Source organism: Protopterus annectens, chromosome 7.part1 (genome assembly GCF_019279795.1).
Source record: "Protopterus annectens isolate FY-2018-M chromosome 7.part1, PAN1.0, whole genome shotgun sequence".
Taxonomy (NCBI): Eukaryota; Metazoa; Chordata; order Ceratodontiformes; family Protopteridae; genus Protopterus; species Protopterus annectens.
Window position 1 is genome coordinate 221,197,148 of NC_056740.1, and position 25,010 is coordinate 221,222,157.

Consider the following 25,010-nt stretch of genomic DNA (forward strand, 5'->3'; position numbering starts at 1 on the left):
ATAAAGTTTTCGAGTAGATCATTTATGAGATGATAAAATTATATGCTTGACTGGGGAGCACAGGGACGGAAACCTGGCAATTAAGGGAACTGAAGCAACCAAGCTGTCAACCTCAAACTGTCTAGGTTGGGACGAACCATCCCCGACGGGTGTGTCAGAAGATCTGGAACCAGGTCAAGAATCCAGGGTTCATTCCTGAGATGAGGCTGAAGAAAGGGAAACCAGATTTGATGAGGCCAGTAGGGGGCAATTAGGATAATGGTGGTCTCCAACAAAGTTAATTTCTGTAGGATCTTTGGGATTAGAGGAATAAGGGGAAACGCAAAAAGAAGACCTGTGGGCCAGTCGTGAACAAGTGCATCCCTTGGTAACTCCCTTGTTGAGGGTATTGGGGTGAAGTAGTTGCTGCATTTGACACTGTTGGGTGACGCACAAAGGTCACAGGAAGGCTGGTCCTATTTGCAGAATATCACATCCGCTACATTCTGACTGAGGGACCACTTGTGTGGCCATAAGATGTCTCTGCTTAATTTGTCTGTAATCATGCTGGATCTCCCCAGGATGTGCATTGCTATTAGAAAGTGGTTGGAGGCTATCGCCCAATGCCAGACCCTGAGAACTTCTCAACAAAGTAGGCTGTTGGGTTCTCCCTTGTTTGTTGATATACCATACTACAGACATGTTGTCGGTCTGGATCGCAATTGTCCCTGTAGGAAGAGAGTCCTGAAATGCTTGTAACGCTAAAAACACCGTTCTCATCTCTAGGACATTTATATGCAGGTGAGCCTCGTGGTCTTGCCAGATGCCATGAACTGTCTTCCCTAGAAAATGTCCCCCCACCCCATCTGGAAGCGTCTGTGGTCACCGTGGCTAGAGGTTGTGGGAGAATAAAGGAGTGGCCTTGAAGTACTGACTGAGTGGAGCCACCACTGGAGATCTTTCTTGTAGGCCTCGGTTATTATTACCTTGTGAGACACAGGAAGTTCCAAGATCGACCACTGAGCAAATAGCATCCACTGGAGCACTCTCATATGGAGGCGAGTGAGAGGAACTTGTATGATGGAGGCACACATTTCCCCTACTACTTGGAGAACCAGTTTCACAGTAGCTTTGGATTCTTTTAGGAGTATTCCTGCGAGATGATGGAGATCATGTACTCTGCTTCAAGAAAGTCTTGCTATCCGAGTGGTAGTATCTATTTCTGCTCCTATGAACATCAAGGATTGTGATGGTTACAGCACAGATTTCTCACAATTTCTGGTAATGCCCAGAGAGGAGCAGAGTTGAAGGACATAATCTCTTGATTGGAGTAAGTGATGCTTGGTCAGGGCAGTTACAAGCCAGTCATCCAGGTATGGGAATACATGGATCCCCTTGCATCTCAGGTGAGCCGCCAGTACTGTCATACATTTGGTGAACACTCTGGGGCTGCAGTGAGACTAAAGGACAGAGCACGAAACTGGAAGTGACTGGCTGCCAGCATGAAGCGTAAGAACCTCCAGGACCATCTGTCCATTTGGATACGGTAGTACGCATCTTTGAGGTCTATAGAGCACATCCAGTTGTCTTTTTCCAGGCACAAAGTGCAGTGTTAACATCCGGCACTTGGTCTTCTTTACCAATCTGTTTAGATTGCCAAGATCCAGAATGGGTCTCCTTGTCCCCTGTTTTCTTTGGAACTAAAAAGAATCTTGAGTAGGTTCCGGATCCTTTCTGGTTTGCAGGGACTTCTTGGATGACTCATTTCCTTAGCAACTCTTGGATTTCTATAGTTGCTTGTTCCTTTTAACTGGGTGGAACATCTGGAACAACTTTGTTTCTGGGAATAGGAAGGGAGAAGGGAATGATATATCCTATGGATATTATGTCCTTCACCCACTTGTCATTTGTTATTTTTAGTCAGGTTTCTCGGTGCAGGGATAATTGTCCCCCAACTGCCTCCAGAGGGAAGCAATTGAGCACTCCCTTCAGCAGTGCTGGAAAGGTCTCCCAAAGAAAGATTTCCTGGAGCCTTGGTTTTGTGGACCACCCCCTGCTGCAAAAGCAAAGTCTCCCATTGCTGTTTCACCCTCTGCCCCTGGGGGAACTTTCACCTTGGGTGTCTTGATAAGGCCTCTGGGATTTTCTGAACCACATTTTTCCACTACCTTTTTGGCCCTTGTGAAAGGGTCTGGTAGGAGTGGAGAAACGTACTCCAACGGCAGACAAGGTCCTACCCTCTTGTTCACACCTGGTGAGGGTTTCCTTCATCGTTGGCCCAAAAACGGATAAGCCATCAAAGGGGTATTAATGAAGGAAGACTTGAAGGGCTCTTGGAAATTGCAAAGGTGCATCCAAGCCTGCTCTGAAGACAGATACCTGAGCTGCTGCCCTACTTGTTCCATCCGCTGGATATGAAATTAGCCTCGTGGAAGAGTTGACTATTGAATTTAAGGTAGCAAGCTGAGCATTAACTTTCTCTGCCACAGCATCGGCTACAGCTCCTTGAAGGGACATTGATAACTCTTTAATCAGGTCCCTCTGATGTCTTGTGAAGTGAGTTAGGTAATTCAGAGACAGTAAGGCAAAGGTCGCTGATGCAAAGACGTGCTTCCCATATCTATCCATGGTCCTGGAGTCTTCATTAGTAGGATGGATAGAGGTACTTGTCTCAGAGAGTCCCTTTCTGGTGGCCATCGCCATGACCATGGCATCAACTTCTACACCTTTTGTAAGAAAATTTTTGTCTTTGTGGGCAGTGATGTATTTATTTGGCCTCCTAGGAGTAGGGTCTATGGTATCTGGGGTCTCCCAAGCCTTGAGAGAGACAAGGTTGATAAGCTTATCGAAAGGTGGAGTAACCCAAGAAGTTGAAGGGTGAGACACAAAGGCCTTCAGGAATACTGACTCCTCAGCTGAAGGGGGAGGGACTGCCAATCACCTCTCTGTTTCAATAGTTCTGGGATGTCTCCAAAGGAGACACCTTCAGGAGGTGATCGTGGGGACCCTTCTGCCTCATCAAAGTCAGTATCAAATGTGATAGACTCTTCTGGAAAGTCTAGATGCTTCCTCTTACATGTCCTCTTCCAAGGGACCTCTTCAGTGGGGTACTCTTGAGAGGTTTCAGAAGAGGGGGCAGTACCCAGAGTCCAAGCATCTCTGCAGACCTGTGGAGAGGGCCTGTGAGAATACAAAGACACCTCACCTAAGGAGGGAGGAAGAACTGACAGAGACTGTGTATCAGACTGTGAAGCAGTCAAAGCCCTCCTCATTACCTCAAAGGCAGACCCTTCCCACTCCGAAGAGGTATCTGGATCAGACAAGCAAGTTGTCGGCACCGAAGGTCCCTCCAGAGCTGAAGAGGACAGCTCCAAAGCAGAGACAGGAGCCAAGTTCACCTGTGCCAAGGCCCCCAGCGACATAAACGGTTCTGAAGATATCCGAAAAGTCTCCACAGACCCGAAAGGGGAGCGTCAGCTCCTACAGGTCTCCTGCTCTGAAGGTATGGAGACACTTAAGTCGATGTTGGATTATAAGTTCCGGAGCCAACACTGACACAACCTGGATGTCAGAATCTTCCAGCTCTGAAGCAGGAAAACGGATCAGAGGAGGAACTACAGCAGGAGAGAGGGTTTTTGTCTGAACCAATTCCTTTGGGCTCGGATCCAAGAGAATTCTGGCTAAAGCAGGTATCTTTAAATGATATCCACATCTTCATCTGACAGACTCCTGGTAGGCCTAGTGCATAGGGAAGGTGATCTTGAAGCAGCCAAAATTGAACAAGGGAGCCTGGAAGTAATCTTCTCTACTGAAGGAGAATGGCTCCTTTGTTTGTGCACCGAGGACATGGTCAGTGCCAGTGGAGATTCCCGCTCCAAGGAATTACCGGAGCCGGGAGTAGGTGTCTGTTCCAATAGATCCTTCGGATCCATCAATTTCAGAGTCTTCTGCTTTGGCTCCAACGAGGATTTCGGCTCTGATAAAGGGCTCTTAATTGGCTTGTCTGACTTTTTGGTTGATAAAGGCTCAGAGAAAGGCATTTTCAAAAGGCCTTTCAATATCAATTTGTTCTTCCATTCCATTAAAGCCCGGTGATTAAAGTTGTGGCAAATGGAACAAGACTCCTGTAGGTGTACAGCCCCTAAACAATACACACACAAGATGTGTGAATCGCTAAGGGGCATTTTTTTACTACACTTCTCACACTTTTTGAAGCCTAAAGGCTTCTCTCTTTTTGAGACATTATCAAGGTAAGAAAAGAAAAACAGAGAAATACAAAAACAACACTCTCGCTTAAGCAAATTTAAGTCCTCTAACTTAAACGGACTTGGGACACTAACACACAGAAGAAAGTAAGCGAAAAGGGGATATATTTTTACATTTTTTACAATTTTTATGAAAGAGACTAAGAAAGGGGAGAGGAATGTCCTCTAACTTAAATGGACGTTCCCGACATGCCCTCTAATTTCAATGGACATATGAAATGGGAAAGTGCTAATATAAGAAATACAGAAAGCTATACATGTATGTATGTATGTATGTATGTATGTATGTTGTATGAAGAATATAGAGAAAAATAGAGAAAATAGCTATCAAAAAATTTTACTTAGCCCAGAGCTATGACTGACTAAACCTCTTCGCTGCAGAGCAAATGTGATCTGAGGTAATCAGTGGAAGGAATTATGGGTAAAGAGTGTAGCCCACAAGCTTGGCTGAATGCCTTGAGCTGGAATATTGACCAAGCTAGATCAGACACATCGGATCCGACCTGCAAGTGAGAATAAAGGCAAGACTTGACAACATCACATCATACCTAACATTTTTATAGTTTTAGAGTTTTTAAAAAGGAAGATAGGAATAAATCCTCTCTCTCCCCAACCTGAGAACAAGTCAAACCAAACAAATAGTATAGTGTACAGTACTAGTCAGGCCTATTTTTAATAGTATCCAAACCAAAGAACAAAAATGAAACTTGTAAAAAATGTCCACGGAGGCAAGGGCTCACCCAAAAGATGCTTTATTCCAACAAAAAATTCACAACCTTCACCACAGCTGACCTAGGTTTCGTCTGTATGACTTCATCAGAGTGTGGTGAAAAAGGCAGCCTATAAATACAACAATCTCAATTAATACATTTATTAAATAATTAACTAATTAATCAATTTATGAATAAGTTAAACTCTAAAATAAAAGTGAAATAGTAATAAACACGTACATGCCATATTAAAATTGAAATTAAAAAAGATGGTTCATTTAAAATGTAATATAAATAAATATGAAAAAATAATGTAAAAATTGAATTTTATACCCATACTACATTTAATTTATATATAAACTACATATTTAAAAATGGAATGATATAACAGAAGAAAGGGCCTATCAAGAAGGCAAGTTACAAAAACCTAGTACTTTCAACCCCCCATACAATAAAATTACGGAGGTTTTTCAGAATTTATGTGAACAAGACATCAGATGTCATATAAATAATAGAGAGCATTTGTTTTTGAACAATATGAACAAAGAGGATTCAGATATTCTAAAATTTTTAAAAAATATACCAAATATACGAATTATGAAACCCGACAAGGGTAGTGGAGTTGTTATAGTTGACAAAGGCGATTACGTGAGTGAGATTTTAGCCATGCTTATGAGTGACAATTATATAGAAACAAGCAGAAATGAAATTAACATAGCCTATAAAAAGGTTGAATTGATTTTAGATGATATGCTCTTTCAAGGTGAAATAAATGAGAAAGAATTCAATTTTATGTCTAACAATGCACCAGTGGTTAGTGGAATTTTTGGAATTCCCAAAATACATAAAGGCCTAAACAATGTCAAGTTTAGGCCTATAGTTGATGGGAAGAGAAGTAAAACTATATTTATTAGTCAGTTTTTGGACACAAAATTAAAACCAGGTTTACAGAAGTTTCCTCAAATCACTAGGGATTCATGGCATTTACTTGATAAAATTAAAAAACTGGACTTTCAGAATGATATTTGTTTTGTCACTATTGATGTCATTAATTTGTTTACATGTATACCACATGATATGGGGCTAATGTGGTTGGAAGAACAACTTTTTGCAACGGGCATTTATGAACAACACACCATTAATTTATATGTCAGATTAATGGAAACAGTCTTAAAAAACAATTTTCTGTCCTTTGAAGAACACTTATTTCGACAATTCACAGGGGTAGCCATGGGGGCAGCTTGTGCCCCCATATATGCTAACTATATAATGGCCTATTGGGAATCTAAATTTGTATTTGATTGCGAATTTAGTTCACATATTAAATTTTATACACGTTTTTTAGACGACATCCTTATTATTTGGCAAGGGGACAAAAACATGTTAGAAGCATTTATTCGATACATTAATCAAACAGTGTGGTTTTTAAAGTTTACACATGAGGTTAAATATAACAACATCACATACTTGGATATTAGGTTGATTTTTGATAGGACAAAGAAATGTTTGATCTCTAAAATTTACAGGAAGCCCACGTTCTCCAATTCATACTTACATTTTGATAGTTGGCATCCAGTCCATCAAAAGAAAGCCATTATCAAGGGGCAAATGGTAAGAGCAGCCCATATGGTAATTGAGGACGTGGACCTCCGGGTCGAGTTGGACTTTATGATGAAATTATTTTTGAATAGAGGGTATCCTAAATACATGTGTGAAGAAATTAGACGTGAGGTTCAAATTAAAAGGGACAGCGGCCTTTATGTACCTATTTTAAACAGTGAAAAAGAATTTTTTAACGTTTTAAATGGAGGTGTGAGTAGTAATGTTCCATTCAAGGAACATTTTTTATATATATTAACTTACAATGCGGATGCAGAGTACATTATTAGAATAATTGAAAAATACTGGGAATCCTTTTCCAAATTGGATGAATTTTCTAGGTTGGCTACACACAAACTCAAGTTTATTTTTAGAAAGGATAAAAGTTTAAAAGAAATTTTTGAGAATAGTACTAAGCGGTTGAAATTAGGACCAACAAAAACTTGGGTAACTTTAAATGTGGGAGATGCATGACGTGCAGACACATTTTAATAACAGGTAAACAAATCAAAATTAACCACACCTCTATTAAATTTATGGGCCATTTTGACTGTTATTCTCAAAATGTGATTTATCTTGCCAAATGTCAGGTGTGCACGGCATTTTATGTTGGCAAGACCTGTAGGAAGTTCAGGGAGAGAATTAATGAGCACATTTTAGACATTAAACATAAAAAAGTGACTAATTCTTTAGCTAGGCACATCATGGCATATGAAGATCATCATTTCAAGTTTTTTGTTGTACAACAACAGATTAAGGACCAAAATGGAAGGGTCTTAGATTGCAATCTTGATGTTTGTGAGTTAAAATGGCAACTGAGACTTCAGGCTTACATTTATCCTGGTTTGAACGAGTGTGTGTCGCTCAAACCCCTGTTGAAACTTAGGTTTTTAACATGTTGAGGCTGAAGCCTTTTTGTTTATTGGGTATGTTGCACATTTTTCATTTCCATTTTTAAATATGTAGTTTATATATAAATTAAATGTAGTATGGGTATAAAATTCAATTTTTACATTATTTTTTCATATTTATTTATATTACATTTTAAATGAACCATCTTTTTTAATTTCAATTTTAATATGGCATGTACGTGTTTATTACTATTTCACTTTTATTTTAGAGTTTAACTTATTTATAAATTGATTAATTAGTTAATTATTTAATAAATGTATTAATTGAGATTGTTGTATTTATAGGCTGCCTTTTTCACCACACTCTGATGAAGTCATACAGACGAAAAAACCTAGGTCAGCTGTGGTGAAGGTTGTGAATTTTTTGTTGGAATAAAGCATCTTTTGGGTGAGCCCTTGCCTCCGTGGACATTTTTTACAAGTTTCATTTTTGTTCTTTGGTTTGGATTGTGGTCGGTGCACATGGAGGAAGAGAACTCTCCGGTTAACATCCAGGTGCTTTTACAACAGATTCAGGAGCAACTTCGGGAACACACTGCCTTAATTCATAAACTGAGTGAGTCTAAACAAAGTACCATGCCAGTTCCCACTAATGAATACAGCTTGGGGCTTCCTTTAACTCAAGCTACCCCTGTGGTACAATCATCAGGCACTGATGATGTGGATGAAGGACATGCTTCAGGTCAGCGACAAAATTCTGGTTTACGCTCTAACAAGACTAGTGAAATTAATGTTTATAAAATGCGTGGAAGTTGGTTAACCAATTCATACATTTTTCAATCAAATATTGGCTCAGTACCAGTGAAACATGTTCCTGCTACGAATAAATCCATGGCCACACTGTTAAAAGAATTCGAGAGAACACTCTTCAAATTGAAGAGAACACAGTTAGAAACTAGTTACTTGGCCAAAAACATTGAGTTAAGACTTGTACCGAAAAGGTTACGTATTTGGCGGTATCCTAATGGATGCGAAAGCAACAGGGATATGATTAAGGAACTGCATTACTTGTTTGACTCTACTAGTGTACAAATTATGGAAATCATGGTCAAGTATAATAACATCAAATGCGAGAAGTTGATTACTGAGCTTGACACGCTTAACTCTAAAATAACACGATTTGGTCTTTGAGAACTATTATACCAATTATGTGAACATTATTAATGATGTTGATCAGTGCTGTGATGTTTTATTTAATAAAAAATGTGATAAACTTCATAGAGACGCCAACACATACAAATCGGGGGTTGTTTACCCCTATGATAAGAAGGAAAAAGTCAAATCCATGCATAAAACTAATACAGCCAATCAGAGTGGTAGCCCAGTGAGCGTATTAACACCGGAAGTTATGAGGAGCCCAAATAGCACGTTTTTCAGCGAGAGCGACCCTTTAGAAGACGGTCCAAGATGCTCAGAGAGATTGAAGCGTCTAGAGCCAGTCCGAGAGGAATACGAGGAGAACCGAAGGGGAGCAAGAGCAAAAGTTTTATTTCAAACAGCGGAGCAAGATCGGAATTGGGCCAAAGCTGTAAGAAGGTGAACAAAAAGATATATAGCATACACTGTCCTACACACTGTGATGATGAATGCATCATTTGTAGTAAATCTCGAGGCAGTTACGATTCCAATCAATTTGTAAGCAGCGTTTCAGTGGACTTATCTACAAACCAAATCGATTGTTTTTTGTCAGATATAAGGGTTGAGCGTGATTTATGTGGAAGCTCATGTCAAGATAACAACAGGTTTGGAAACATTTTGGACCTATATGGTAAGCAAAATGAAACTGAAATGACTTTTACAACGAACATTACACATGATTCGTTTGCAAGCATGAATGGTTTGTTCAACATTGATTTTCGAGATCATGCCTTTAATTCGCACGATGAGTATGTACTAGATGTAGAAAACATTGATTTGAACATTATAGATATTGACCATGATTGCTGTTTGTTAAATAGTGGTAGCAGTATGAATAAGACTGCTCCCATTAGTGATGTTTTTGACACAGATGGGTGTCTTAATACATAGCGACCATGTTTTAAATATTGACAAACTGTTGAATCAAGATATTTCTTTGTATAATGTTGACAGCAGTAAGAATAAGACTGTTTCTGATAGTAATGCAGCAGACATAGTTGTGTGTTCACTACACAATGACCCTAGTACAAATAGTGATGAACGGTTTAATTTATCACAATTGAGTATTTACAACATTTTAGATTTTGAGTCTAATAACAATGTACAGGCACATATTAACTTAGATGGTTCTTACTTGGAGACAATGCAGCAACAGGACCCTATAGATAATTTGTTAAGTACTGCAGGGCAGTTTAAATCAGATGATGGAACCAACACTTTTATTTCTTCTATGGTTGATACGGCTGAGGGAGAAATTATTTTAAACGAAGATGTAAACACAACAAGTGAAGTAGGAGTATTAAACAACCCTACTATATTATTCAATGCAGCAAAGGATTTTAAGATTTTTAATTATTCTAGTATTATTTTGGACAATGCACATGCTGAGTTTATGTCAAAAGGTTTTAACTTTGTTCCTTGTAGGAAGGCCAATATTGTTGATACCCTTATTGATTTTAGAATGTTTGTGCATAAACTTAATTTGGCCTTGTATTTTGAGAATGATATAACAGAAGAAAGGGCCCATCAAGAAGGCAAGTTACAAAAACCTAGTACTTTCAACCCCCCACACAATAAAATTACGGAGGTTTTTCAGAATTTATGTGAACAAGACATCAGATGTCATATAAATAATAGAGAGCATTTGTTTTTGAACAACATGAACAAAGAGGATTCAGATATTCTAAAATTTTTAAAAAATATACCAAATATACGAATTATGAAACCCGACAAGGGTAGTGGAGTTGTTATAGTTGACAAAGGCGATTATGTGAGTGAGATTTTAGCCATGCTTATGAGTGACAATTATATAGAAACAAGCAGAAATTAAATTAACATAGCCTATAAAAAGGTTGAATTGATTTTAGATGATATGCTCTTTCAAGGTGAAATAAATGAGAAATAATTCAATTTTATGTCTAACAATGCACCAGTGGTTAGTGGAATTTTTGGAATTCCCAAAATACATAAAGGCCTAAACAATGTCAAGTTTAGGCCTATAGTTGATGGTAAGAGAAGTAAAACTATATTTATTAGTCAGTTTTTGGACACAAAATTAAAACCAGGTTTACAGAAGTTTCCTCAAATCACTAGGGATTCGTGGCATTTACTTGATAAAATTAAAAAACTGGACTTTCAGAATGATATTTGTTTTGTCACTATTGATGTCATTAATTTGTTTACATGTATACCACATGATATGGGGCTAATGTGGTTGGAAGAACAACTTTTTGCAACGGGCATTTATGAACAACACACCATTAATTTATATGTTGTCACTATTGATGTCATTAATTTGTTTACATGTATACCACATGATATGGGGCTAATGTGGTTGGAAGAACAACTTTTTGCAATGGGCATTTATGAACAACACACCATTAATTTATATGTCAGATTAATGGAAACAGTCTTAAAAAACAATTTTCTGTCCTTTGAAGAACACTTATTTCGACAATTCACAGGGGTAGCCATGGGGGCAGCTTGTGCCCCCATATATGCTAACTATATAATGGCATATTGGGAATCTAAATTTGTATTTGATTGCGAATTTAGTTCACATATTAAATTTTATACACGTTTTTTAGATGACATCCTTATTATTTGGCAAGGGGACAAAAACATGTTAGCAGCATTTATTCGATACATTAATCAAACAGTGTGGTTTTTAAAGTTTACATATGAGGTTAAATATAACAACATCACATACTTGGATATTAGGTTGATTTTTGATAGGACAAAGAAATGTTTGATCTCTAAAATTTACAGGAAGCCCACATTCTCCAATTCATACTTTGATAGTTGGCATCCAGTCCATCAAAAGAAAGCCATTATCAAGGGGCAAATGGTAAGAGCAGCCCGTATGGTAAGTGAGGACGTGGACTTCTGGGTCGAGTTGGACTTTATGATGAAATTATTTTTGAATAGAGGGTATCCTAAATACATGTGTGAAGAAATTAGACGTGAGGTTCAAATTAAAAGGGACAGCGGCCTTTATGTACCTATTTTAAACAGTGAAAAATAATTTTTTAACGTTTTAAATGGAGGTGCGAGTAGTAATGTTCCATTCAAGGAACATTTTTTATATATATTAACTTACAATGCGGATGCAGAGTACATTATTAGAATAATTGAAAAATACTGGGAATCCTTTTCCAAACTGGATGAATTTTCTAGGTTGGCTACACACAAACTCAAGTTTATTTTTAGAAAGGATAAAAGTTTAAAAGAAATTTTTGAGAATAGTACTAAGCCGGTTGAAATTAGGACCAACAAAAACTTGGTAACTTTAAATGTGGGAGATGCATGACGTGCAGACACATTTTAATGACAGGTAAAAAAATCAAAATTAACCACACCTCTATTAAATTTATGGGCCATTTTGACTGTTATTCTCAAAATGTGATTTATCTTGCCAAATGTCAGGTGTGCACAGCATTTTATGTTGGCAAGACCTGTAGGAAGTTCAGGGAGAGAATTAATGAGCACATTTTAGACATTAAACATAAAAAAGTGACTAATTCTTTAGCTAGGCACATCATGGTATATGAAGATCATCATTTCAAGTTTTTTGTTGTACAACAACAGATTAGGGACCAAAATGGAAGGGTCTTAGATTGCCATCTTGAGGTTTGTGAGTTAAAATGGCAACTAAGACTTCAGGCTTACATTTATCCTGGTTTGAACGAGTGTGTGTCGCTCAAACCCCTGTTGAAACTTAGGTTTTTAACATGTTGAGGCTGAAGCCTTTTTGTTTATTGGGTATGTTGCACATTTTTCATTTCCATTTTTAAATATGTAGTTTATATATAAATTAAATGTAGTATGGGTATAAAATTAAATTTTTACATTATTTTTTTCATATTTATTTATATTACATTTTAAATGAACCATCTTTCTTAATTTCAATTTTAGTATGGCATGTACGTGTTTATTACTATTTCACTTTTATTTTAGAGTTTAACTTATTCATAAATTGATTAATTAGTTAATTATTTAATAAATGTATTAATTGAGATTGTTGTATTTATAGGCTGCCTTTTTCACCACACTCTGATGAAGTCATACAGACGAAACCTAGGTCAGCTGTGGTGAAGGTTGTGAATTTTTTGTTGGAATAAAGCATCTTTTGGGTGAGCCCTTGCCTCCGTGGACATGTTTTACTATTTTTAATAGTAACTCTCAAGCAACCAGAAACTACAGTCATCTGGCATCTACCAATCCCCATGGGTGCCAGTTAACTGAGAGTTTACTGTATTAAGAAGGTCAGGGCCTACCTGTAAGCCGGTGGAAGAACTCCCATCATCTAGGCAAAAGTCAAAAAGGTGCCAGGGACAAAGCAATGCCAGCTTTCCATCACCAAGATCTTCAATGTCACCTTGTTCTAGTGGACCTCCTACACAAATAATGAAAAAAAAGTGCACCAGCTTTAGTGACAGAAAAAGGCTAACAGAATACAGGATTAAATAACCAACCCAAATTAAGCTGAACAAATCTTTAAGCTCTTTTACACATATTACAGGCACATGTCATTTGAAAGACTCAAATTTGGTTGAATACCAATGCACTGGATTGAAACAGATAAAACTTAATTTTGTTGGTGGCTCATCTACAAGAAATTTGAGCGGACAACTTTAAAACAAATGTTTTTACTGGAGACTTTATCCCTTACCACACACCCCAACATTCTATGAACTTTCAAGGTTGCATAACCTTGGATGGATGAGTAAACCTGAATTTAAAGACTATTTGTATAGTCATGTTATTCCGAAACTGGTATATAAAGTAAGCAGGGTTGTGGGAAGGGACACATGACAGCTATGCCCCCTACAAAACTTGTTAAAATTCTTTCTGTATTTTTTTCTTTTTCCATATGTCCATTTTGGAATATTTTCAACTATGATACAGTCATTTAAATGATATCTCAGCTAAACAAGCAGTCAACTAAATCATGTTTCAAACATCAGAACTTAATGTAGAAATTCAAACAAATGTGTTCCTTACAAATTATATGCACCAAAATATTACATATATAATATTTACAGTAATTCTAACATTAGGGTAGTCGGGCTCCCACTTTCTAGGACATCAATTAAAGCTAAAGAATAAATGTAGGACAGTTTGGGCATAGATGAGTGGGAATATTCCTGATGCAATTTTCCTAAAAAGGAGGACAGCCATCATTACAGTGTCAACACACTGGCAGCCTCCCTCATCTATAAATGGCACAGCCCATTGTTAATGACAATCACAGCTTTCAGGAAATTATTTGAGAACCACTAAAGCATCAAGGCAACTGGAACTAGGGATGTTAAATAAACAAGAGACTAAGAAATAAGGCGATGTTGTAGTGTACTGACTTACCAGGTTCGCAGTAGCAAATGCTTCCCAAACCCCGCCCAGCCAGTTGGCGTCACTCTGTACTAATATATATATTCGTTAAGATGTGGTTCTCACCCATATGAATATTCATTCTTCATCCATCATCACGCATTAGCCAGTACACTACAACATCGCCCTTTTGCAAATGTAAGTGACTTACATAAAGTTAAATTAAGATTTAGCTCAACCTTTGGCCCCAGCAAAACCCCATCTTTGTCATTTTTCAGGTTACTAAGAAATTAATCACCCTGTATTCCCAACTAGAGGATTTGTTTAACTGAAGACTTGTTTCAGCCCACTGTACACTGCTAAAACTTCAAGGTCCATTTCTTGCTTTAAAAATATACGTCTCCCACACTTGCAACCTGTGACCCCATAAGACAAATTTGTAGTCACAACCCTTTCCGTTCAGGTAACTGTTTCTTCTCAGCCTTCCATCTCCAAAATATGGAACATTAACTCTCATACTGTCAATCAGATAACCTGTTAGTTAAGTGTTTCATATTTAGGCTATTAACACGGTCAACTAAGAAGCTTACTTGATGGTTAAATGTGTATATATGTATAAAAGTTTTTTGATGAATTAATCTTCTTCTTTTGGCTTCTCCCGTTAGGGGTCGCCACAGCAGATCAACTGTTTCCATTTCTTCCTGTCCTCTGCATATTGCTCTGTCACACCAACCAACTGCATGTCCTCTCTCACCACATCCATAAACCTCATCTTAGGCCTTCCTCTTTTCCTGTTACCTGGCAGCTTCATCCTTAGCATCTTTTTCACAATATACTCTGCATCCTTCCTCAGCACATGTCCAAACCAATGTAATCTTGCCTCTCTGGCTTTGTCTCCAAACCGTCCAACCTGGGCTTACCCTCTAATATACTTATTCCTAATCCTGTCCATCCTCGTCACACCCCGTGCAAATCTTAACATCTTCAACTATGCCACGTCAAGCTTGGACTCCTGCCTTTTTGTCAATGCTACTGTCTCCAACCCATATAACATAGCTGGTCTCACTACCCTCTTGTAGACCTTCCCTTTCATCCGTACTGGTACTCGTCTGTCACAAATCACTCTTGGCACTCTTCTCCACCCACTCCATCCTGCCTGTACTCTCTTCTTCACCTCTCTTCCACACTCACCATTACTCTGAACTGTTGATCCCAAGTATTTAAACACATCCACCTTCACCACCACTACTCCCTGCATCCTCACCATTTCTCTATCCTCCCTCTCATTCACACACACATATTCTGTCTAAGTCCTGCTGATCTTCATTCCTCTTCTCTCTAGAGCATATCTCCACCTCTCCAGGGTCTCCTCCACCTGTTCCCTACTCTCACTACAGATCACAATGTCATCTGCAAACATCATAGTCCACGGGGACTCCTGTCTGATCTCATCTGTCAACCAGTCCATCACCATTGCAAATAAGAAAGGGTTCAGAGCTGATACTTGATGTAATCCCACCTCCACCTTAAATGCATCCGTCACTCCCACCGCAGACCTCACCGCTGTCACACTACCCTCGTACATATCCTGTACCACTCTTACATACTTCTCTGACACTCCCAACTTCCTCATACAATACCACAACTCCTCTCTAGGCACCCTGTCATATGCAAGTCCACAAAGACACAATACAACTCCTTCTGACCTTCTCTGTACTTCTCCATCAACACTCTCAGAGCAAACATAGCATCTATAGTGCTTTTTCCTGGCATGAAACCATACTGCTGATCACGAATTATCACCTCCCTTCTCAACCTAGCTTCTGCTACTCTTTCCCATAAAGTACAGTTTTGCACCTACCATAAATGTAGATGTTTGAGTGCTCATACAGCTGCAGTCATTACAGATGGGTTATCCTGCCGTCAGGCGGGTCCTCGATCGGCCGAATTCCAAAGTCTAGGTCCGGCGTCGGTTGTCGTCGCTTCCTCCCTGACGTCAGTGTGGCAGGGGTATAAGAGAGGCAGCCGACGCCATTTTCTTCAGTTTTTCTTGCCCCAGATGTCAGGTGCCCCCAGAAGGAAGGCAAAACATAATGTTATGCAAACATGTAATATAGATAAATCAAAAAACAGTAGTTGCAAGCAAATACATCATAAAAGAATACCCCAAATAGGTTGTATGATAAAGGTGTTTGTCATAAGGCCTGTCCTAAGAAGGGACGGAGGGGGGGGTAACCTGGACTGTAGCTGTATGAGCACTCGAACATCTACATTTATGGAAGGTACAAAACTGTACTATGTTCATCGTGCATACAACTGCAGTCATTACAGATGGGTAGAATCCCAAAGCTAAGTAAGGGTGGTAGGCACTAAGTAGAACTAGGAGGAGCGAGGATGCCCTGCAGGACTGCTGTGGCAAAGCCCGCTCTAGATTTTGAGTATAGTGGAAGGTGGTAGTGTTTGGAGAAAGTGTGCACTGAACTACAAGTAGCTGCTTCCAAAATGTCCTTGGTAGGGACCCCCTTGAGGAAAGCTGCAGAGGTAGCTGTGGCCCTGGTGGAGTGGGATCTGATGTATGCAGGCACAGATTTTCCATGAAATGAATAACAAAAGCGTATGCAGTGGGCTATCCATTTTGAAATTGTCTGTTTGGAAATAGCCTTTCCTTGAGCACCTGTAGCATAGGACACAAAGAACTGCTCAGATTTCCTGAATGGCTTTGTTCTGTCCAAGTAATAACGAAGTTGTCTGTGAATATCCAAGGAATGTAATAGTCTCTCTCCTTTGTTCTGAGGATTTGGATAAAAGGTAGGTAAGTGTATAGTCTAATTCAAAGCTTCACTGGATACTACCTTTGGCATGAAGGTAGGGTTGGTTTGTAAGGAAACTCTGTCCTGATGGAAAATGATGAATGGTTGCAGAGCCATGAGGGCCTGTAGTTCCGAAACCCTGCATGCTGAGGTGATAGCCAGAAGCAAGGCTGTTTTCCATGACAAGTATTGTAGCTCTGTTGAATAAGCTGGCTCAAAGGGAGGCAGGGTCAGCTTTTCCAATACGAAGTTGAGGTCCCAAGCTGGAACTGGTGATTTCCTTGGGGGTTTTATATTTTTTGCCCCTCTGAGGAACTGCCTTAATAGAGGATGTGAAAATAAAGGAGGGTCTGTGTTGTATTGTGCAGAAATGGCTGAAGTGTGGATCTTGATGGAGGAGAAGGAAAGGCCACTGTTTAACATCTCAGCTAGGTACTGTAAAATTTGAGGTATATTTATTACCCAAGGATTCTGGCCCTTTTCTTGATTCCAGGAACAAAATCGTTTCCATTTGGCAGAGTAGGTTTTTCTAGTAGAAGATCTTCTGGCCTCCAAGATGACATCCTGCACCTCCTTGGAGAGGAGAGTCTGTTGGGAAATTAAGGTATTCTCCATGCAGCTAGATTTAGGGTTTTGAGCTGGCTGTGAAGGGTTTTGTAGTTGTGCTGGGACAACAGAAGAGGGACTAGAGGTAGGATCCATGGTGGGGAGTGTGTCAGGCTCTTTAGGAGCGGATACCAGTGTTGTCGTGGCCAGTCTGGAGCAATGAGAATCATTTGTGGCCTCTCTGCTCTGGCTTTTAATAGAACTTTGGTCAGTAGAGGAAGAGGCGGGAAGGCATAGACCATCAATGTTGTCCAATTGAAAGAGAGTGCGTCCACTTTCCAGGCCTGTGGATGATAGGTCCTTGAACAAAATTTTTTCAACTGGTAATTTCTGTGGGTAGCAAATAGATTTATGTCTGGCTGTCCCCATGCCCGAGTTATCTTTCTGAAAACTTGAGGATGCAACTTCCATTCGTGTGGATTTGTCATATTTCTGCTTAGGCTGTCTGCCAGTGTGTTTTCCTTCCCTGGCAGGAATTGTGCCTGTAGTTGAATTTGCAATTCCAGTGCTGTGTTCCATAGGGTCATGGCTTGCCTGCTCAGGGGGTATGAATGAGTTCCCCCCTGTTTGTTTATGTACCACATGACGGTGGTGTTGTCTGTCCTTATCAATAGCTGGCCTGGATGCAGTAGGTCTTTGAAGGTCATAAGAGGCATTTTGCATGGCTAGCATCTCCTTTTGGTTGATGTGTAGGTGCTTCTCTTTTTGGGACCATTTTCCCTGAATGCACTTATCTGCCATGTGTGCTCCCCAGGCGTAGTCTGAGGCGTCCATTGTGATGATTTCAGTTGCTTGAGGTACACAGAAAGGGAGACCTGTGTTTCTTTGGCATGCTTGAGCCCACCACAAAAATTCCTTTTGAAGGCATGGAATGAGTGGTATAATTGTTTCCAAGCTGTGGCTGTGTTGAGACCGTAAGTTTTTTAGGTACCATTGTAGTTTCCTCATATGCAGCTTTGCACATGGGATTAGTAGAATGCAAGATGCCATGAATCCCAGAGCCTGCAGGACTTTCCTTGCAGTTAGTCTGGTGAAAGTTGCCATTTTGCTGAAGTATTGAGACAGTTGCCCTTGTTTGTCTGGCGTGAGGTAGGCCATCTGGGTGATTGTATTTAAGCTGGCACCCAGGAAAATTATCTGATGAGAAGGTATTAGTTTTGATTTCTTTTCGTTCACTGTGTATCCCAGGAAGTTTAACAGTTTTATTACAAATGCCAGATGCTGCAATAGAATGTCCTTGCTGTCCGCTTGGATCAGGCAGTCATCCAGATATGGGTAGATTTGTATTCCTTGTAGTCTGCAGTAGGCAATTACTGATGCCAGGCATTTTGTAAACACTCTGGGCACAGTAGATAAGCCAAAGGGCAATGCAGAGAATTGGTAATGGGTTGAACCTGCAAGAAATCTGAGGTATCTTCTGCAATCTTGTCCGATAGGGACATGCAGGTATGCCTCCTTGAGGTCCAATGTTATCAGCCAAGACTCCTTGCCCAGCATGGGAAGAAGCTGCTGTAATGTGAGCATCTTGAATTTTGGAACCTGTAGATATGTGTTTAGGATGGATAGGTCTAAGATAGGTCTCCAATCTCTGTCTTTCCTTGGTACCAGGAATAGTCTGGAATAAAAGCATTGACCTTGTTCTTTTGCAGGTACCTCTTGAATCGCTTTCATATCCATGAGCGCGGAAATTTGTCTTTGTGCCTCTGCCCTTTGATTTTATGGCAGGTTTGGCATGCCTCTCATTTTTGGAAGGGTGTGAAAGTGGAACCTGTAGCCTCTGTCTATAATGTCCAGAATCCATTTGTCTTTTGTAACAATATGCCAGTTTTTTGAAAATAATGCCAGTTTTCCGCCCAAAGGTGCTGCCATTAAAGCTTTGCTTGGCAGGCATAGGGGGAAGTCATTGTGTCTGTTTTCTAAATGACTGTGATCTATCTTCTCCACCTCTTGGGGTTGGTGCTTGCCACTGTCTTGCTCTGTAAGATCCTTGAGGTTGTCCTCTACCCCTTGGGCGTCTGTATCTGTCCCTTTGAGGTCTGTCCGTGGCTGGAAAGGACCAATTGTTGAAGGCCAGTTTCTGCTGAAGTGTGGAGGTTGTACCTGCAGGAAATCTTTCACTGTTTGCATAGATTTCGCTTTTTCCTCCATTTTCTTTAGTACCTCCTCAGCTTTAACACCAAACAATACATCTTTTTGAAGTGGTGCATCTAATAACTTTGCTTTGACATGATCAGGTAAGGTTTGCTCTTTGAGCCAAGCCTGTCTACATATAACAGACCCCGTGACAGCAGCTCTACATGAGGTCTCTAAAGCATCAAAACCACACTGCAAGGTATGTTTACCCACTTGCTCTGCTCCATGCAACAAATCCTGCAACTCTTTCAAATCTGGTTGTTCTGTTTGTGTCATTTTGCTTTTCAACTGAGATAACAAAAACTGTTGGTACTTTAACATATGGAATTGACAGTTTAATGCCCTCATGGTTAAAGTGGCAAATGTATACACCTTTTTCCCCCACCTTTCTAATGCTCTGGAATCTCTCTCTGAAGGTAAAGGGTTTTTAGCAGTAGAGGCCTTTATTCCCTTGGGACCCTTTGAAATAGTTTCTGGGTCAGCAGTATGGCTTTTATAAAGGAACTGGTGAGAATCAGGAACCCGGTAATACCGGTCTGGTTTAGCAGGGGCTGGAGGTAAAGAATCTGGATTAAGGCTGGCTTCTGCGTACACATCATCCAAAATGTCTAAAACAGGAGGGATAGCCAGGGGCCTATGCTGGGGGAGCAGTAGAAATTCCCCGAGCCTTTTCTTGGAATCTGAGTAATCTTGGCCTTCCCAGTGAAAGTGTTCCCTCAATGTATGCAGGGTTTCCACAAAACAGTAGTCCTCGGGGGGGGGGGGCCGAGGGAATAGACTCCTCAGCATCAGAGTCTTCGAAAGGGGAATAGGCATAATCCTGGTCCTCAGAATGTTCTGAGGCAATAGAAGCCTGGTCTGAGGAAGGGTAGTCTTCCTCCAATCTGGGTCTTTTGTCAGAGGGGGGTTGAGAACCCCTGATGAGAGTTATCAAATCCTCAGCCATTTTAAGCATCTGCTTTTTAGGCATGGGGCCTTGAGAGGAGGTCTGAGGACCCTGTTTTTTAGTTTTCATGGCAGCTTTAGATTTAGTGAAGGATTTAATAGAGAAGGTGGAAGGCCTGAAGACGCCTTCAGAAATGGCAGGCCTGACTAAATTTTGAGTTTCCCCGCCAAGAGTGGTGTCGGTATCTGCAGTAGGAATGGAGACCGAGGAGCCTGCGACCTTGGGTACTGAAGTCACCGGTAAAACAGTTTCATCGGTATTCAGGGGCTGCGTAGGCGCCTCGCTGAGAACCGGTAGTCGGCCTAAGCGTGGTCTCAGTACTCGGTGCGGACCTCGGATGTCGGTCCTTATCTTTGCGTCTTTTGCTTAAAACTGGTGTCGGTGTATCCGACGACATGATATAATTAAATTTTTTGCCAAAATAATGAAGGGCGAACTCCACCCGGCGCTTAATAGTGCGCTTGTTGAACCTAGCACAAAAACGGCAGGCCGAGACGTCGTGGTCTGGGCCTAAGCAAGGTATACAGAAACAGTGGAAATCCTTATGCGGTATTTGCTTCCCACAAGAAATGCAATTATTAACTTTGTCTGACATCGGTCTGAGGCAAGAAAAGTTTTCCCAACGGGGTACTTAGCTTTAAAGATGACTTCGGCTGAAATACTTTCGTAAATCTCAGGAGCTGGCCGACCGGCACTTGCGAACTGCTTCTGCTTCGGGCAGCGCACGGCAAGAAAGACTGAAGAAAATGGCGTCGGCTGCCTCTTTTATACCCCTGCCGCACTGACGTCAGGGAGGAAGCGACGACAACCGACGCCGGACCTAGACTTTAGAATTCGGCCGACCGAGGACCCGCCTGATGGCAGGATAACCCATCTGTAATGACTGCAGCTGTATGCACGATGAACATCTTCATGCTGTGACTGATCAATTTAATCCCTCTGTAGTTACTACAGCTGCACATCACCCTTATTCTTAAAAATCGGTACCAAAACACTTTTTCTCCATTCCTCAGGCATTCCTCTCACTTTCTAAGATTTCATTAAACAATCTAGTTAAGAAATCCACTGCCATTTCTGATGAATTAATATGATGCAGTATTATTTACACTGAATATCATTTAAACAGAATGTGTGACAAACCTTTTTAATAAGGGACAGCAAGGAAGTGTTTCCTTATCTCTGATTACAAATGACCTAGTAATTTCCTTCCCAGATTTCTAAAGGCCATTGCTACCATTTTTAATCATCAAAAGTTGAAAAATAGGCAGGAGGCTGCATTACAAGTTTATATTGCTGCCAAATCCCCCTTGCATATTTTGCTTCCCTGAATGAAGGGATGAAGGTGTTCTCCTTTTGTACCAGCCAAAGAGTTAGCAGAAAAGGAAAACTGTTAGTAGATGAATGTGCCGTCCTGGTGTTTTACTGCAATGCTGGAATATATTCTGTACACACAGTGACAACTTCTAGAGGTTGCAGAACTAGAAACCTAATAAAAATGTAAAGAAACCAAAGAAAAATGTAAGCATCCTTATTTTAGATTATCAGGGAGGTACAGTAGTCACAGCTGTTCATCTCCATTCATTATATGCATGATGTCATGGGGTAATATAGGTTCATAGGTTGGTACTAGGCTATCAGCCCTAGGGCCTATACAAGCCTAGCCATAACAATTCCCTGGCTATTTCTTCCCACATTATTTACTTTCCTGAGGATCTCTGGTAGAGGATGCATGGCATACCAATCATGCCTCATTTCCATTCCGCTTCACAGACATTATGTTTATCAATTACCCTGGCCATGCCCACTCCTGCATGAAATTGTCGGTGAGTCAGTACACTACAACATCGCCTAAAAAAACAAATATGTTGAAAAAGATATGACATGTAGAAACTATTTTAACTCCAGATCTTCAACAGCATCCCAGTTAGCCAAACTGGATTATCTTGCTGATCTGCACCCCTTCCTCTACCAGAGATCCTCAGCTAGAAATCTTTAGTACTGTAAAATCGATCTACCACCTTGTTTTCAGGCATCCTTCTTTCGTCAGTTTTGAAGGGCCATCCATAATGGTTGATGCAGGTCCTCTATTAGCCAAATACTTTCAGTTTGATGATGACAGAAGAGTCCATGATGCAAGACAGGAATCTCCTTCCTAACAAGTAACAGCTCAGGACTCAATACAAAAAAGGTGCACATTTACTACAGGCCTACCAGGGACAGAGGAAGGGCAGCTCCACTGCTCTCTGACATGCCTTCCATACCTGGAACAAACAAAAGTGTTAAATAATAAAGCTGGTCATCAGATCATATGTCTTACAAGGCAACTGAAAAGCAAGGCAATTTCGTCCTTCCAATACTAGCTTAGGCCCTTACCGCTCTTTTCAAGGATGGCCAGGCCAGTAATATCACAGATGAGTTTGTGAATACATCCAGTAGCCCATCTCTTTTTTTAAAGGGATGCAATATGTCACACTATTTAATCTGGAAAGAGAGTTTGTTCCAGAAAAGGAGTAGGTAATGTGACAAATCTATCCCTCTTCCTGGCCTTATTAACTTGTTGAAATATATTTATGTCTCTTGCCCTAGTGTGAGTTGGACCATTTGATTTACTGAGCTACAAGAGATCTAAGACTAATGTATCCTGTATAGCCCTTTAAGCAAGGCACAAGTAGCTCCTAAGAAATCTGTATGAAATTGTGCACAGGGACAAAGAACTCAGTCTTTCCTGACAGTTAGTCTTTTAAGCACCTGATTGTTTTAGTTACAAACTTCTGGGTATCTCCAACTGTTAGATATGCTTAGTGAGGTACATCTCAGAGGGGGCATTGTACTCAATGAAAGGTCTTATCAGTGCAGAATAGAAGGAGGTGAGGACTTGTTTAGACCTGGAAGACATACCTTTAACTATTAGCTGTGCAAGGTAAAAGTGTTTCCATACCACAGCAATGTGACGGTCAAACATAAGGGAGCTATACCCAATTCTCTCACAACATTTTCATTTTCAGGTGATGTGTCATCTATGCCAAAATAAGAGCTAAAAAGTGCTTACCGAATGCTACAATGTTCCGCTTTCTAGCACTGAGCTTGATCTCATTTTTAATACACCAGCTACTGAGAAATCAAGCTCCATTTAAAATGTGGAGCCTGAATGTCCAAAAATGTGGACATACATATACTAAGTCTAAGACAGCTACCTCTCAAACCACTCTCTTCTCTAAAGTATGGCAATCTCAGAGTTGATATTGGGAAGGCGGGGGTCTTTCCCCACACACTGGGGGCATGAGTGATGTCTGATATTCACTCTTCTCTTGGATTTTCAGTCTTTTATTTTGTATGTGTTGGGATTGGCATTGCTATTCCCAACATTTCAATAGGGAGCCAATAAATATATCTTTTAAGGGGTCGTCAGTTAACAGGGACATTTGTCTTTCTCAAGGACTACCAAACAGTTTATTTATATAACAGATAAAAGAACCGGATTTCCTACTATAACATGCTGTTAATGATTAGCCTTCCAAAATATCTTCTACCTTTACGTTGTACTTTACAACACAACGCTGGTAAAGGTACGAACAGTAGCTGAAATCACATTAGTACACACAGTCCCAGATGCAAATTCCCCTTTGGCAATTAGATGAAGATGCTAATGGTCCTGGCAAATGACCAAAGGAATAACACACTTTAATACAACAGTTACAATGGAATGAAATAGTTGCATGCTGACAGCCCTATCTTGAGTGCTTTTGGCTCTTTACTTTTTCTGTATTCAGAAGTGTGGTGAAGGTTTTACTTTAATTATCTGACATAAAATGTGATTAGTAAACCCCCCCCAAAGACGGAATTTCCAAAGAAAAATAATAGGAGCTAAACAGCTTGGTTTAATGGGATCTCAGAAACTATCTTCTGAAAAAAAATAGCGTTAGTACTCAACAAAAATGCATCACTACCCATGGCAAAAACTTCCTTAACACCTAAGAGCCTGGAGCTCTGAAATACTTGCCAAGTGATAAGTAAGAGTTTGCAGTAAACCACGTGTTCAATAGGTGGCAAAGTGAAGCACTGTGAAATATAATTAAGATCCCTGGGAGAAGCAGAAGCTCTAATGAAAGGTCTTCTGATTTAATACAGGTCCTTTAAAACATATACATTGACTCAACTGATCAACTTAAAATTCAAGGAATACTATCTATAATTACTAGGTTAATATGATGCACCACTCAGGGTTGCCATATACCCCAATCACTGTCTGCATAACATAGTGAAACATCAATGTAAAAACTAATAGACTCGGTGAAGCACCAACCTGTAAAACCAATACAAAAGGGATTTTATCCTGATTGACTCTATTCCAAGCCTCACCTCAAATTGTTGGAAGAGGGCATGTGGTCATCTAGATCAACTGTTCCTACAAATTACTAAAAAATGGTTAAGTTATAGCAACTGCTCTTGCTGACTGTCCGTTAGAAGTAGATGTCACAGATTCACCATTATTTCTCATAACAGAATGCAATACTTGATAATATCTATGGCAATATGTCAGAGTTCTCATCAATTAGTCAGCCTCCCAGACAGGGTGACTGTAA

General features: G+C 40.1%; 1 protein-coding gene across 2 annotated transcripts in view; it reads right to left on the reverse strand.

Annotated features, from left to right (window-relative positions):
• The window catches only part of LOC122807704 (uncharacterized protein HI_0077-like), a 731,990-nt gene that overhangs the window by 624,519 nt on the left and 82,461 nt on the right, over positions 1-25,010 (reverse strand). For both annotated transcript variants that reach the window (XM_044078675.1, XM_044078674.1), the window contains exon 3: positions 12,879-12,997. In XM_044078675.1, coding sequence (XP_043934610.1) covers positions 12,879-12,997 — 119 coding nt within the window. The remainder of the gene's footprint in view (positions 1-12,878; positions 12,998-25,010) is intronic.